Consider the following 16,827-nt stretch of genomic DNA (forward strand, 5'->3'; position numbering starts at 1 on the left):
GTTCTGTATATGGCCGACCTATAATGCTTCTTAGAGCCCTATTGCACCAACAGATGTCTGACAGATTATCTGATTATCTGATTTATTCACCAAAATCCAGGAATGAATTTGAAAAGAGGAGAAATATCCTGTTCTCTGTTCATAGTCTGTTCCTAGCTTTGGCTGAAAAAATCTGTCAGATAATCGGTTAGACATCTGTTGGTGTAATAAGGCCTTTACTCTTTTAAGGTATGGTAAGTTACTGAGAATATACAATAATACTAGTTCAAGTAACGTTCTGTCTGTTGTGCTGCATTCATTTTATTATATAATGATAATTTAGTATGGATTGAGAGTCTGCAACTATCACCACCAAGTGGTAATGTGATGTACTGCAGTTCTGTGCCTCTTGAGTTATGGTTTTTCACATTGTTTTTCTTTTCTATAGAGGATTTACAAGCCATGAGAACTGCCTAAAGAAAAAACAAGTTAAACAAACCAGCATTGACTTTAAAAAAAAAAAAAACATGTATAATATACTATCAAGCGGTTTGTTGGTTTTATATGTTTCTGACAGCTGGGTGACAATCCAAATAGCTAATAATACAGAATTTAAGGGTAAAAGATATAAAGATATAACACTGACATAACCAAGTTAGATCATGTATGGTGTCACAGCTAATATAATTTATATAAATAATCTGTCATCACAGCCTGAATCGTGAGTCATTGGGTCGTTCTCTCTGATCTTAATAGAGATCTTTGTATAAACTAACAGGTAGAGATTTGTTAACCATGGCTTGTAACATGGGGAGAAGCCACTGGGAACCACATCAATTACTTGTGGTTAAGGCAGCATGAAGGTTATGACATGTTCCCTTTAAGGCTACGTTCACACGCTGTTCTTATACCTTATTTTGAGCCATAAACACCTGAAAAACAGCAAACAGCAAAACTTACATGAAACAATTTTCACCAGCGAAGGGATCCTGGTCCTTTTTTTGAAATCCCGCCCCGTTTCCATGCTTGGCGCCATACTTTAGCCGTGCACAGGCCTGGCTCTATGCACCGGGGATGGGCCCGCTGCCCCCAGTGTGACGATATCCCCTCCCCACTGTGAAGCTGCTCCATTGATTCTAATGGAGCCGTGCCACAGGAGCCGGGATCCCTGCACCAGCCCCGAAAAAAAGGCAATGTACCTAATAGTACATTTGCTTTAAGCTACAGCATCCACTTTTTGCTGTTTTTTTTTTTTTTTTTAGATGCACATAAAATACAGGGGCGGTTTTTAATAGAAGACTGTTTCTTTAAAAAAACAATAAAACCATCCTATACAAGCAGTTTATACTGCAATTTTATTCTTGTGATTCCTGGTCAGACCACTATGTCTGAAGGGTGGCCATATACACTTCTCAGTGGTTCTATTAGACCTTTACAATGCTTAAGAAGGAGGTTAGTGCCATACTCTCCAAGCCACAAAAGGCGCTCCCTGGGAATGGTCAGACAGCTGGATCCGGGACATCTCATGGCCTTTGCCCAATTCTAATTAGGAAGAGTTTCTGTGGCAATGAGGATGTGAAGTAGCTGCCAAGCTCCTGCTGGTCAGGAGGGACAATGAGTGACAGGTCACTGGGATTAGCGGGCAGCTGTACACGCGACCTATTGGAAATAAATCAAGGAGATAAAAGCCTCATTACTGAGGTGAAGGGACATTGATTAGGGCCGGGTAAAGGCCACAGACACACTGACGGGAATCAGATGAGGCAGTTCATTTAAAATGAAGTGAAGGCGGTGAGCAAAGAGCACTAGAGATTGGCAGGGAGAGAAGGTAAAGGTAAGCAGAGGAGCAGTGCAGCACAGGGTAGCTAGGAGTATAGGAAGAATTCTGCAAAGAGAACAGACTCAAGGGGACGGTACAAGCAATAGCGAATGCTGAGCAAGGGAACATGTCACTAAACTGGGCAGATAGGGAGAAAAGTACTGCATAGGTAAAGGAGAGGAGCTATAGGGCTGAAGAAGAGCTGGGAAGAAGAAGCCACAGAGCACTATAATCAATGAAACTGTAAATCCAGTTAGGAAAGTCAAACAGAGGCCCCAGAGTCAGGAGATAGCCACAAAAACTGTGATATTCTGATATAATGTAAAAAATATACCACACATATACATTGTAAGCGCTCATCAGGGGGTTGTTTCTCTCTGTTGCAGTCTGTCCCTTGTTTAGTTCATGTCCATCTTACTTGGTGTCTTATGTACTTAACCTATACTGTATATATATATATATATATATATATATATATATATATATATAGTGGTACCTTGGTTTAAGAGTAACTTGGTTTAAGAGCATTTTGGTTTAGGAGCTCACAGTTTTTCAAAATTGTGACTTTGTTTAAGAGCATTGCTTTGGTTTAAGAGCTCCCTGTACTGGGTGGGAACGCAAGTGGCGGAGGGACATGGTCTGCATAGTGGGGTCTACAGCACTGTACTCTTACCCAGGAAGTCTCCCTCACCCTCTAAATCATAACAGATCCACTTCAGGCTGGGGCTTGCATCAGGGGACAGGACTGTGGAGGTAATCTCTCCATAGCGGTAACCCCTCTCTCCCCGGACAGAGTGTGCTGCATGTATGTGCCCACATCTGCCCTGCTCATTCCTTCATGCTCCCTGCAGTCTCTGTCAGCCCTTGTGTTTCCCATCCTCATATTATAAGTAACTTATAATATCACATATTCTGCTGTTTCTGAATGGTTGTTTCATCTGTTTTACATGTTATTCAGAATAATAAATCATTATTTTGGGGGGTGGCTCCTGGTCCATGATAGTCTGATACTGCAGAAGTCTAATGCTGGCTATTGAGTTATACTCTGCCACAGCTTTTACCTCTGTTATTGTCTGTGTATTTCTGACCTTTGGCTTTGTTTCCTGACTTCCCCATTTGCAGCCTGCCCTGACTTTACCGCCTGACTTTGACTACTCTTTTGGATCTTGATTTTGTACTTTTGCCGCCCGACGTTGCTGACCCAGATTGTCTACTCTGGCCCATTGTGTTTGTTTTTTCTGTCACTATTGTGTGTTACACTTTATTAGTGTAGGCGCTGTCCTCGTGGTTGTCCGCAGCTGCCTAGGCCTATCCATGGCAAGTGAGCAGGGGTGGGTTCAGCTAGGGCTCACTGTCTGTGTCCTGTCTGACTTTACACAACCTTAAATTAAGATTAGAGTAGAGTAGAGAAAAGGGGGTGACAGTATCACTTTAAGTATTACTTTAAGTGCATAGTTAAAGAGGATGTACCATCAGATAGACCCACAGATAGAACGGCGCTGTCATGGGGAAGCTGGTGCCACGGTCCGTTTTTTGAACCGCCATTCTATCCACGGGTACCGGGCTGGGGCTAAAGCACAGAAGGTGGGCCGACCCGCCCCCAGTGGGAGGAACTTTCCGTCCCTCTATGACGCGGCTCCTTTGATTCTAAGGGAGTGGCGTCGTAGAGGGGATGGAATTCCCTCCCAGTGGGGGCAGGCAGGATAGAATAGCACCATACACGGGAACCAGGTCGCGGTTCAATAAAAGGACCGCGGCACCGGCTTCCCTGTGACAGCGTCGTTCTTTCCTTGGGTCATATTAAAGAGAATGTACCTGATGGTACATCCTCTTTAAGTGCATACTTTAAGTATTATCAGGAATACTATGGAAGACTAGTAAAACTAATCACTAATCAGGCATAGGTGAGATCCAGCTTTTGATATAAATAGAGGGCTGAGACACCAGTGACCTGCCTGATCAGCCCGGTGTCCCTGCACTCTAATTGGGCAGCCTGCCCCTTTCCCTCTCAGACATCCAGCCCTGTTGATGTCAGAGCAGGTTGCTGAGGAAATGGTGCGATGCCCCAAGTGGTGCTGCACAGACGACAGCTAGTAAGACATCACATACACTTGACGCTACAGCCAATCACTGGCTGCACATGCAGGAAAAAATTGCTGAGGCCAGTTTTTTTTATTTCTCATGCCCTAGTTCTACCCTGTACTAAACTTTTTAAAAGCCCCATCTAATGACATTGAATAGATATTATGCATCCAACCAACCAAACAAAATTTTTTATCTAACAATCTCTATGAATTCCCTAAATATCTGTGATCATGTGACCCCCTCCACCCTCGCCACAATGTCTGATATTAATGCAAGATAGACATTACTGTACGTGGCTCCCAATATGACTTCTGATAATCCAGCAGACACTGATCTGATTACATTTGGGAATGGCCAAAACCTGCGGCCACCAGACTGTCCTGAGGACGCACCATCTGCTGACCACACTCATGGCAATGCGTAATCAGTCATGAAAATGATCCAGCCGCTCAAACCGGACCGATCTGTGTGTGACCAGCAGGACAGATAAGGATACCCAATTAGTTTTTGCTAATTCGTGGATAAATTTGTGAACCACTACTGTTAGGACATATTGGGAAAATTGGCACATCTGAAAATCAGTTAGCCCATTGTATCCTATGGGTGAGCAAACTGGTAAATCTGGCAGGACAACTGGCTCATCCATACTGATGACATAAATATAATGTAAAAAAACGAGGCATAAAGAGAAGAAAATAGTCCTTTTAGTGGTGTTTTTCTTATCATCATTGCTAAAACAACCCTGTTTTAGAGCTACATGTGAATCAGACCCGTTGAGCCAATCCAACAATAATTGTGTAATTTGTTCCTACAGAACACCTAGGGATCAGTTCTGCATTTCAATAGCCTACTAAGAGTGACAGTATGGGTCCTACATTGGATGTGAGTCACCCTCTAAATAGAGATGGATCTTGTCTTGCAAAGTGATTACATGTTACAAGCCAATTATCATACCGGTAGGCTACAGTGGCACAATAGACAATTACATCTAGGTAACATAGCAAGTGAAGTAGCACCCCTGCGACTGCCGTGACACAGCGCAGATGTGCAAGAACCAGATCAGGATGACAATGACATCTTGCAAATAATAACAATGAGAGGCAGCAGATTAGCCCGTTGCATCTATGTGCTTGTGAATAGCTGCTCTGGCAGATGGCATGGGCAGTGAATGTTTGTGAAGACAGAGTCCAGTACAGCCAGTCCCTGCTCCTGAGACTCTCGCAGCATGGTGGCATTTGAACTCCGTGGGCCGATCTGGATATTTTTTTTTTGTGCTGTTGCAGCACTTTCTGAGCCAGCAGCTGAGCTTAGCAAATAAACATGAGTGTCCTGCACTTCGGACTTGTTAGGACTTAAGAGAAAGGGGGGCAGACTCTTTACAAGAACTAATGAGGCTGCAGTCATGGGGGGAACGTAGACTCGAAGGCTCATTTATTTTTAAAAGTGCAGAAGAAAAAAAAAAACAAATTCCAGAGCTTACAATCTAAAATTCAACCAGGACCAGACACGAGATGGCAACCAAGTCCGCAAGGTGTTCTTCTATACCGTCCGTGAACACAATGCATTATTTGTTTTATTCAGAGACATTTTGGATTCAACGGATCTGCTACAATATCACGGCATGGTCTGCAATGTAATATATCACGGTAGTTCAGGATCCTGAATAAGGCCCTGCTGGGGGTAAATTTGTCAAAGTTTACCGTCAGGGGTGTATAATTAGAGATTTCAAGCCCCAATCTCACCAATTTATACCCTCTCCAGGAGACCCAGGGATTACAAAGTTACAAAGCCTGCATAGGTTAATTATCAAACCTCTTATCTCCTGAAAGAAACCTGCAGGAAAAAAAGATGTAAGAAAATAAGCCAGCTATAGATGTATGAGAAATCGGCTCAAATAAATCCGTCGGAAATTGTCTTTCTTATTATAAATAGTCAAGGGAAAAACACCATGGACATAAACAATGGGGGAAAAAAAGAAGTCATTCAGAATGGTCAAAAAGTATCAGATAAAATCTTAGGAAGGTATTATAGATGAATGTTATGTTATGGAAGATTGTAGACAGTGATGTAAAGGCGCAGAATTTCAGATCTTAGATACGCAAGTGCATAATTTTTCGGGTTTGTTAGCCAAGACATATAGGAGGAACAAACAAATAAAAAGCGACCCCTGGATTTGTCTTACTATGTATCCTGGAGCACAGAGACATCTCCCTGTCATCCCATCACAGTCAGCTCCATTGTAGCAGGCGCATAGCTGTTGGCAGCCTTCTCCATAAAAGCCAGGCCGGCAGGGTTCTTCACAGTACAGGCCGCTCCAACCTGCCCTGCAGGTGCACTCCCCAGACAGCGGGTGGCAGCTGAGAGAGAAGAGAGAGAGACTTGTCAGCATGGAGCTGTGGGGCGTGCGGGAGAACTAATTAAAACAATACATCCTGGTGTCAGCGGCCGGCAAGGCTGGGACCCTACTCCCTGCAATTCATTCACCCGCAGTAACCCTGCAATTCATTCATCTGCTCTAACCCAGCTCCTTAGGGGGAAAAAAATCTATTATTTAAATGTATAGAGAAAGAGAGGGATTATTTTGCAAACAGGAGCCAAGCCACAAAATGCAAACGCTAAAAAAATTTAAGGAAATCTGGAGTGCCCTAACTTGTCCTGCTTAGAGGGGAGTCACAAATGCATCGAAATAAGAAAATAAAAAGAAAGAAAGCGAAGAAAACAAGACACAGAAATGAGTGACAGTCCTAAGCTGACATCTGCCATTTCCTGCAGGCAAAAATGGGAAAATAAATGCCCACTTTCGTCGGTTTATTCAATTTACCAATAAGCCTATAGAACGTTGTTTGCCAGCAGAATTATTCCTCAGAGAGTCTTTAAGAGTCATTAATGAATTATTTTGTAACTGTGCTGTTTACAATGCTTGTGCCGCTGCCTAAAGACATGGCTGGCAAGGTATGATGCCAAATCTGGAGGAGATTACTTTATTCGTTTTATTACATTGAGAGAAACCTGCAGTATGTACTCTTAAAATAATACTATGTACCTCATCCAGTTCTTCTAGCTGCCGGAGACAGGACCATGGCATCGGTGATCTAGTTCTGAAGGAAGTGTGACGTACCAACAATTTCACTATCCAATTATTTCACCGGTAAATTTTACTGTTCTGTCTTTACACAAGTGATTCACCGCATTGTCTCGGCAGTGAATATAATCAGATGGTTATCAATGTTTTCCCCTCAACATACTTAGGTGGTCTTACTGAATTACCATTTTTTCCTACATGAGGTAAGCCACTTCCTGGGGTGTCATAAGCTTATTCTTCTGTTCTAATTGTAAACACATGCATTCTCACAGGGAAGGGGGGCTCTAGGGTTGGTGGCAGAATTACTCCGGCAGTATATTCACCGGTGGTGGTGAGCGGACTTGCCGAACTCTTTGAGTTTGGCAACGTTCTCTCAACCCAAACGCTCTGCATTTGACTCCCAATGGCTGGAGAAGTTGGATGCCTAGGCAGTCCTGGGAAACATTGGTACAGCCATAGGATGTATCCATGTTTTCCAGGCAGTGCAATGCAGAGCGTTCGGGTTTGGAGAAGTTGCCAGACCTGAACACTTTCATGAAGTTTCTCAACGCTAACTATTACATATTATTACGTCAATTCATATGACAGGTAGAGTCCTGACCTGTGACTGTTCTGCATTAGAGCCACGACAATGGTTTTCTCTTATGTCCATCTTCTCTGGGCCCTGCTACTATTTTACTGTAATGTTTCTCCTTCTGGAGAGCAACGTAAAAATGTGTGGAGACTTACTGGCCTCTCATGCTCATCTTTCAGTCAGTTTTGAACTTTTTGAGAAGCCTTGGCACATGACTGGGCATTTATTTAGCTCTGCCAGAGGATGAATTCTACTACATCCTTTTTTTTTTTTTAGTATGTGGACCCATTGTGGCAGGACCTGGAGCAGTAAGGATATCTCAAAGATGCTGAAGATAAGTCCAGACCCATCAATCCATCACTGCATGTTCAGCTGAATGTGGATGTGTACCTGGGAGTCACAGGGAACAGCTATCGGCTTACAGCTATTATAAGTATATGGGCACTGTAAGAGTCATAATCCGTAGGTTCATTATCAGTGATGTCATTTATGCCATTTATTTCAAAATAGACTATTTATACAGGAAATCTTGGCTACTCAGCATTGAGGTTTTCTTCTTTACACTTTGCGGCATTTCTGTTGATAATGCTCTTTATAATGGGTTACTGGATGTAAAGTAATGGAAAAAACTGTCTATATATTACCGTACATTAAGTACTGGGATGCATAGGGTTGCAATCTTGATAATTTGTGAGTCTAATCTAAAACGCTTTCACTAAGAAGTTCAGTCCTTGGCTTGTCCTCTTTTGTCATCTTGTTAAAAATTCTATTCTTTCATATCTGATTGACATCCAGTCGTCACATTGGCAGCCGTCACCTCTGTTTCCCTAAGAGAATTGAGTAATATGAATTGTTTCCCTCCAGTTCATTTAGTAGAAATATCTAATGTTTCAGCAGGGATTTTAGTATAAAGGATTTCCCTATAACATCCGCTCTTCCTTGGACACAAAGATATTTGAATAAAAGAGAGAATTGTCCCCCCTATAGATTACAGCGTACTGTACATACCCACGGGTGTTGGTCAGGTTACACGGACAATTCTTGTTACACTTCAGTCCATACAGTCCCTCGGCACACACACGCTCCTCGCAGAGGATGCCTTTAAAGCCTGGTTCACATAAACAGGCACCATTGATGTGGTAACACTTGGCTCCGTTCTGGCAGTCACATCTTTCGGCACACTGGTAGCCATAGGTACCAACCGGGCATTCTTCTTGGCACCTATAGATCAAGGAAATTAACAATCATTATATCAAGTCTCATACTGGTCAATATGTTCAAATAATCTATATTCTTCAACTGTTAGGCTATGTTCACACTACGTAAGTTTCGTAATGATCACGGTCGTTGTTGCCGATTGGCAACAACAAAAGGTGATTACTATGGAACTTACGTAGTACTGCCGTCTATGGTATCCAAGTCGAAGTGTATACACATAGTATACACTCCGGCCGGGATCTGTAGTGGCGCTGCAAAAAACGGAAATGTCACTGAATAGCTGCCACAAAAAACCCTGTCAGTGCACACAATGGGGTGTGCGGCTCCGGCTGCACGCTTCATTGTGTGCAATGGCGAATTGAAAATGCGGGCGTGCACGGATGCGCCTGCAACCCAATTCATCAGAAGTGAAGATTATCTGGCCGGTACTGCAGTCTTCTCTGACACCGGACGCTCCATGACCTGGCCGGGTCTCGGAATGGCCAGTGTCTTACGCCATGTGAACATGGCCTTAAGTAGTTCCAAAATAACGGTGAAGGTGCACAGTGAAATGAATGACATCTGGGCATCATGTATCATTAAGATGCCTGGAGGACTTAAAGTGTTTAAATCCTTGCAGGACTGTAGGGACACTACTGTGAGTCAGTACAGTCACACGAAAATGTAAAAGCTTAAATTAAAAAAAATTGTATTAAATAGGTATTCCTGTCTAAGCTGGTTACTGCCTATGCATAAAATATGGGTAACAAGTTGATAGCTAGGACCACCACTGATACCAAGAATGGGGATGCATCCCCCATGCATGACTCCACTCATTACGATGTCCACTTAAAAAGTACTGAAAACTTCCTTCTGGTCCTCAAAGACCAGAATAATGCACAAAGAATAAGGCTGTGTTTATGCTGCATTTGTGTTTACGCTTAAAGGGGTAGTCTGGGCGAATATTTTTTCCTATCCTGCTATGGTTGCATAGAAAATAAACATTATAGTATCGCCTACCACACTCCTTTGTGGGTTCTCCTGTCTCCTCTTTGCAGTCCCCCGAACACTCCAGCTGCAGATTCCAAGACGGACTCCTTTCAGCAGTGACAGCCCCCTCAGCCAATCACTGAGTGAAGCACCGAGACCAGTCATTGGCTGAGCAGGCTGTTACCACCAAGACGAATCCTTCTCGTAAGCAGTGGCGCGAGAGTTCAGCGGGGGACCCAAAGAAGTGACAGGAGGAAGTAAGGTAGGCGATAATATGATTTTTAGTATTTTCTATCCAATCATAGCAATATATTAAAAATAATTGTAAGAGCCCAGAGCATCCCTTTAATGCTCACTTTTATATTTCTTGACAAGGATAAAAATGCATATGGTAAACGGTTGCTAAAAACACATTTTGCTGTAGGCAATTTAGCAGAATCCATTTCCCACTTTCCCACTGACAAACTATAAAAAAAAAAAGAATACACAATACAACATTTTTGTTTTTTTTTGCTGGATTAATTGCATGGATTACTACACTATAAGACAGCAAAAAAGTAATGAACTGAAATGTTAACAAACAACATGGAAGTTAATTATTGTCATTTAGAAGTACACGTTAAAGGGGTTTCCAGAACTGACAGCATAGCTTCTCCATACCTCCCAACTTTTGCAAAGAGCAAAGAGGGACATGTACGCCGCGGCCCCCATAGCCACGCCCCCATAGCGACCCTCCATAGCCACGCCCCATAGCGACCCTCCATAGCCACGCCCTCATAGCAACCCTCCATAGCCACTCCCCTATAGTCACCACATGCTGCTGACTGAATAGTGCCCTATACAGTATCCAATCCCCCCAAAATGCCCTATATAGTATCCAATCCCCCATTATAGTACCCCACATAGTATCCAATTACTCCAATAGTGCCACACATAGTATCCAATCCCCCACATAGTGCCCCACATAGTATCCAATGCCCCCATATAGTGCCCCACATAGTATCCAATGCCCCATACAGTGCCCCACATAGTAGCCAATGCCCCCATATAGTGCCCCATATTGTAGCCAATCCCCATATAGTGCCCCACATAGTAGCCAATGCCCCCATTTAGTGCCCCACATAGTAGCCTATGCCCCCATATAGGCCCCCACATAGTAGCCAATGCCCCCATATAGTGCCCCACATAGTAGCCAATCCCCATATAGTGCCCCACATAGTAGCCAATACCCCCATAAAGTGCCCCACATAGTAGCCAATCCCCATATAGTGCCCCACATAGTAGCCAATCCCTCCATATAGTGCCCCACATAGTAGCCAATTCCCCATAGAGTGCCCCACATAGTAGCCAATGCCCCATATAGTGCCCACATAGTAGCCAATGCCCCACATAGTAGCCAAGCCCCCATATAGTGCCCCACATAGTAGCCAATGCCCCCATATATGCCCCACATAGTATCCAATCCCCCATATAGTGCCCCACATAGTAGCCAATCCCCCCATATAGTGCCCCACATAGTAGCCAATCCCCCCATATAGTGCCCTACATAGTATCCAATCCCCCATATAGTGCCCCACATAGTAGCCAATCCCCCCATATAGTGCCCCACATAGTAGCCAATCCCTCCATATAGTGCCACACATAGTAGCCAATGCCGCCAAATATGCCCCACATAGTAGCCAATGCCCCCCATATAGTGCCCCACATAGTAGCCAATGCCCCCATATAGTGCCCCACATAGTATCCAATGCCCTATATAGTGCCCACATAAAAGCCAATGCCCCCATATATGCCCCACATAGTAGCAAATCCCCCATATAGTGCCCACATAGTAGCCAATGCCCCCATATAGTGCCACACATAGTATCCAATCCCCATATATGCCCCACATAGTATCCAATGCCCCATATAGTGCCCACATAGTAGCCAATGCCCCCATATATGCCCCACATAGTAGCCATAGTAGCTGGATCCGATCGCTGCACGGAGCGGGTAGACAGCGGGAATCATTACCGGTTCGGACCATCCCTAATTGAAAGGAGTTTGTCTCTATTTATTGTGTAGCTGTAGCTCAGCTCCTATTCGTATGAACCGGAGTTAAGCTGCAGTTACACATCGCCACCGTGAGGGGATACTCTTCCAACAAACTGAAGCAATCATATTTCCATGTTTAGGCCATGTTCGTACAATGTATGAGACCGGCCATTCCGTGAACCAGCGGGTTACAGAATGGCTGGTCTTTGAAAGGATCACCCCGGCCAGTACTGCAGTATTGTCCGGATGATCTTTTCGGCCACAGTGTTCTGATGCGGGCGCATCCTGCCCTCTCGCTCCACAGTGTGCAGTGACATGGTTTTCTATGGCCGCTATTCAATGAATAGCGGTCGCAGAAAACTGACATGTCAATTGTTTCCGGCGCCGCAAGAGATCCTGGCCAGAACGTATACTATTTGTATACACTCCGGCCGGGATCCCATAGAAGGAAAGGTAATGTATATTTTTGTTATAATCACGGCCGTTGTACAACGGCTGTGATTTTATGAAAATATATGTTGTGTGAACATAGCCTTAACCTGTTAATGACTACTGTAAATATTTTATGGTGGTTTGGTGGTCGCTGCATTTTTGAGCTGAGCCCGCTCTATGGCTTTGTTCACACATGGCATATTTGATGTACCTTTGCTGCTAATTTCCTATGAATTTTGCAATTCAAACACACAATAAAAAAATGCCACATGTGAACACAGCCTATATTGGGTTGGTGTGCTGTATCTTACAGTACACACCTGCCTGAAGTTAAAGCTTCTAATGCCACAAACAATAGCAAAAAAACACCAAACACCCCTCTCACCGGTGGATTTGGGATTCCACTACTAATAAATTACTAAACCCACAGGCCAGGGTTACAATACTCCTTAACAAACTCCACCCTCTATTGCTAAAACACAACTTTTACATATATTTGATGTTTTATGTTTTGCTGTTTAGATGTATTGCTAGTAAAATCACATAGATAAAGCCCCCCTCAAAGCCCTAAACAACCAATAGCAATCACAGCATGTATAGATTTAACCAACAGGTGTCACACCTGTCAGGGGTCCGATTGGCTGTGATAGTGATCAATCGGAAGGGTACCAGAGGCCTTTCTGCAAGCCTCCATATTTGCTATGGGAAATGAGATTGGCAGTTATCTATCCATGCTGTATATAGGCAATGAACTATCAATCAGCAACTGGAGGGTGGGTTGTGGCAAGAATCCTATTCTCCTGCATATTAGGAGAACGGCTGAACAAAGTGATATAAGTAATATACCAATCTGTTCAGCATTTCTGTCACTAGTTATTCTGCCCTCATTTAAGGCAGCATAAACCTAGTGACAGATTCCCTTAAGGATAACTATTTGTCCTACAAAAATCAAATCCTCATGTGGCTCTTAGAAGGTGAAGAATTCCGAAAGCCAGAAATTACTGATGATAGAAAGGGCTAAAAGTTGTGATGGCTGAAACTAAAAAAGGAAAATAGGATATTTGAGAACCCTCCGAGCTTATCCTGCTGACCCCAATACATTACAGAGTGTCAGGTTATATCAGTCAGCATTGTGTTTTTTGTTCTGTCTGTTAATAAAGCTTTTCATAATGGTCTTGTGTATATAAAACAGAGAGAAAGTGAGCTATAGACTTGCATAGATCCTTCATTCCGCTCCGCATTGTTGTCCTGATGATTCTATCAGGATACATCACTGAGTTTTATACGGACAGGTTAATTTTATGCCTGGCTCGGCTATGCTCTAGTCGTTTGCTATAATTCCATCAATACAACATTTCTATCACAATCGCGGACACGAACCGTTTAAATACATGCAACTTAACACCAATTAATAACCATGCGTCAAGATAGAAAAGGTGACGGTGATGATAATAAAACATGTGTGCATGTGTCTCCATACATAACGTCAATTACTTATAAGACGGTGTGAACATCTGAATCAATATTTAAACCAAGTGGAAGGAGTGGTAGTAATTTATGTATCCACATGAGTTCCTTCCTATCAAGGAGAGAAGCAATCATCAATCCTCTTGATACAAATAACCCTGTTTATGCCCATAAAGGAAAATAAACCGTTTAAAGCCTCACCATCTCCCACCATAACATTTAATAGGAACAATTAAATATAACCTTTTTTTTTCCAATGGCGCTTAAGTGTTTGCAGACTCTTAACTCAAGTTCCATCAATGGTTGAAAGACAACTTGTAAGGAGCGGTCCAGAGATGGAGATTTAGATGAGGAAGGCCTACTTAAAAGTACAAGAAAAAAATGTTCCGTGGCAAGGTAAGGCGATGTTCACACATGGCAGATATGTTACAGGTCTTTCTGTAACTGTCCAATTCATCTGATAGTAGAAATCTATGAACACGGTACAGAAGCATCACCGGATGTATGGAAGTGATAATTATATCCAGAGAGTTCTGCAACATACTACGATATATAAATATGGGGCTTAGACATCACCTACTATGAGGTTGTTCACTTTTGATGATAAGCACAATGTCTATTTGCTCCCCAGAGGCTGGATTACTGCGGTTCCAGAAAGTGAATTTAATTTACCTGGTCATAATACATCTAATAAAATACACCAATCAGCCATAACAATAAAAGAGGTGAAGGGAATAACATGAATTATGTGGGGTCAAAGTGAGGGATATGTCAGACAGCATGTGATCAGTCAATTCCTGATGTTGATGCGATAGAGCAAGAATAAGGATCTGAGAGACTTGTGATGGCTAAATTGTAAAGAATAGATGACTGCGTTACAGAATTAATTGACAGGTGTCCCTGCTATGTAGTGGTTAGTACACACCAAAAGTCCTCCAAGGAGGGATAAAGGGCAATAGGGTCATGGATACCCAATGTTTATAGATGTATGGCAAGTGAAGAATTACTGTGCTACAATTCATTAAAAAAGGGAACACTGGCAATGAGATAAAGGGGTGGGGTCGATGGTTGGCATGGCGGGGTGGGGCCATGGCCTCCTCACACATCTAATGGTAGAAATCTACACCTACACAGGAGCAGGGGTAGATTCTGTGCCTGCGCATGCCTCTTAGTAAATCTGGCAGACTGCATGGGGGAGAGGCTTTATTTAAGACCGGTATATGAATACGATGATCTTGATAGATCTCCCCCACAATGCATTTCTCCTTGCTGTTAATGGGGCTCTATAGCCACAAATTGGCCACAGTAACCATACTGTTCACTGTTGGAAGTGCCTACAATGGTTATGTGAGTATCAGAAGTGGGGCATGGAGCAAAGGAAGAAGATGACCTGGTCGGATGAATTATGTCTCTTTTTACATCCTGTGGATAGCCAGATGCATGCAGTAGCACATGATAATAGGTCTGTTTTGGGCGGTAGCCTGGGGCCTAGAGCTCCTGGGGGCCCAATGCCACCCAAACAGACTTTCAGTAATATATTGTCTCCTGGCTACAATTCTGCCATGATTTGCAAACAAATCATGGGTTGGGTGGCCCAGGCTTGGTGACTGCCTGGGGCCTATGGTAAAGTTAATCCGCAACTGAATGCATGTACATTACTTATAGAAGGATGAGAAGGTACCAGGATGCCTCGTAGAGCAGAGATCTTTTGGCATCTGGAGGGACAGCTGCACAGTATTAGGCAGGTGATAATGTCATGATCGGTCAACGTATGTTTCTATATTTCGTCTTAAGGGACCAAAAATAGCAGCAGAAATCCGATTGGTTACTTTTTGCCAATGTTCTCCTCTTCTTTTCGGCCATTTCTCATAAATACCACCTAAGAGTTTCTGAATAATGGTTTTGTGGCCATTGGGGGGAAAGCCTACAAAAAAGGTATAATTTGCTTTATGCAAATGTTGAACTTTGCATCATGGTCCCAAGTAGACATTTTGTACATTGAGCCAATACTTCAAGGAAGCTTATTACTAGTACAGGATTTTTTTTTAGACTATGACATTTCTATGGTACACTACAGGACTAAAATTAGAGATGTTAGTAAGTTAGAGATGTGATAAGTTATACACTAACCTCTAGTTGCTTGCTGTATACAATATTCCCCCATAGTTAATGATTATTAGGGCATTGGTAATATACTATAATCTAAAGGGGCCTGTCCTAGTGATAGGTTTTCTATAGATATAATTTACAAGGCTGTCAATTTACTAAGAGCCAATAACATGACTGACATGAAGTTCATTGTCAAGGAACCATGAAGATGAATTGGTGAGGTCTAGCCCCATACTCTTATTAATGAATAAATACAAATGGACACCTCCGCAAAGAGTCATCAAGCAGCGGCTTCAGCCTTTCTAGCGTATGAAGAATATTAGAATATTAGTTGGTGACGACATTCTTTTTCCATCCGCTGTGACTAAATTCTTTCCATATACTGCTAACAGCAGGAAGAATATCTCCTGAGTATGAAACACGACATGAACACAAGTCCTTTTTTTATTATTTAAAAGCGATTTTATATAAACTCATGTACACCTAGCTCCGGGGTCCTGTGCTGTTCTCTATAAACAGAACTTTCGGTGAATTTCTGCTATTGATGAGGTCTTTGTGTGTACGGGATCAGATGCTGAGACTGCTCGCCTCCTGTGTGCACCGTGCCTAGCACGCCAGCCTGGCTCATTCTGTCTGTACAGGGAGTGTGACCAGCAAAGCCTACACCTGCTGAGATCTGGCACAGATACACAGAAATGGCTGCATCTGACACTGCTGGGGAAAATAAGCTTGCTTTACAGAAACATGCTATATATATATATATATATATATGATAGAATTAACTATTTGGAAAAAGTCTAGGATTGGGAGACATCCATCTCCCATCCGGAGACTGAAATGTCACTTTTCGGATCTCCTTGTTAATGGTAATTTATAGCACATCTTATTTGTCTCTCCAGGTGTATTATTAACCAAGTGAACTGCTCTCTCCATGCAGAGCACAGGCTGAGAAGGGGACCTCTCCAGAGGCCAGGGGAGCGTATCCCTGCACGGGCTGGGGTCCAGGAAATGCGAGCGGAATACTAATAACTTGTTATCCAGAGCAAGGACAAGTCTCGC

General features: G+C 43.0%; 1 protein-coding gene across 3 annotated transcripts in view; it reads right to left on the reverse strand.

Moving 5' to 3' along the window:
- MEGF11 (multiple EGF like domains 11) overlaps positions 1-16,827 on the reverse strand; it is a 426,707-nt gene that overhangs the window by 83,920 nt on the left and 325,960 nt on the right. For all 3 annotated transcript variants that reach the window (XM_069985852.1, XM_069985860.1, XM_069985843.1), the window contains exons 9-10: positions 8,548-8,760; positions 6,066-6,240 (exon numbers count right to left, since the gene is read on the reverse strand). In XM_069985852.1, coding sequence (XP_069841953.1) covers positions 6,066-6,240; positions 8,548-8,760 — 388 coding nt within the window. The remainder of the gene's footprint in view (positions 1-6,065; positions 6,241-8,547; positions 8,761-16,827) is intronic.

Source organism: Dendropsophus ebraccatus, chromosome 1 (genome assembly GCF_027789765.1).
Source record: "Dendropsophus ebraccatus isolate aDenEbr1 chromosome 1, aDenEbr1.pat, whole genome shotgun sequence".
In the NCBI taxonomy this organism is placed as follows: Eukaryota; Metazoa; Chordata; class Amphibia; order Anura; family Hylidae; genus Dendropsophus; species Dendropsophus ebraccatus.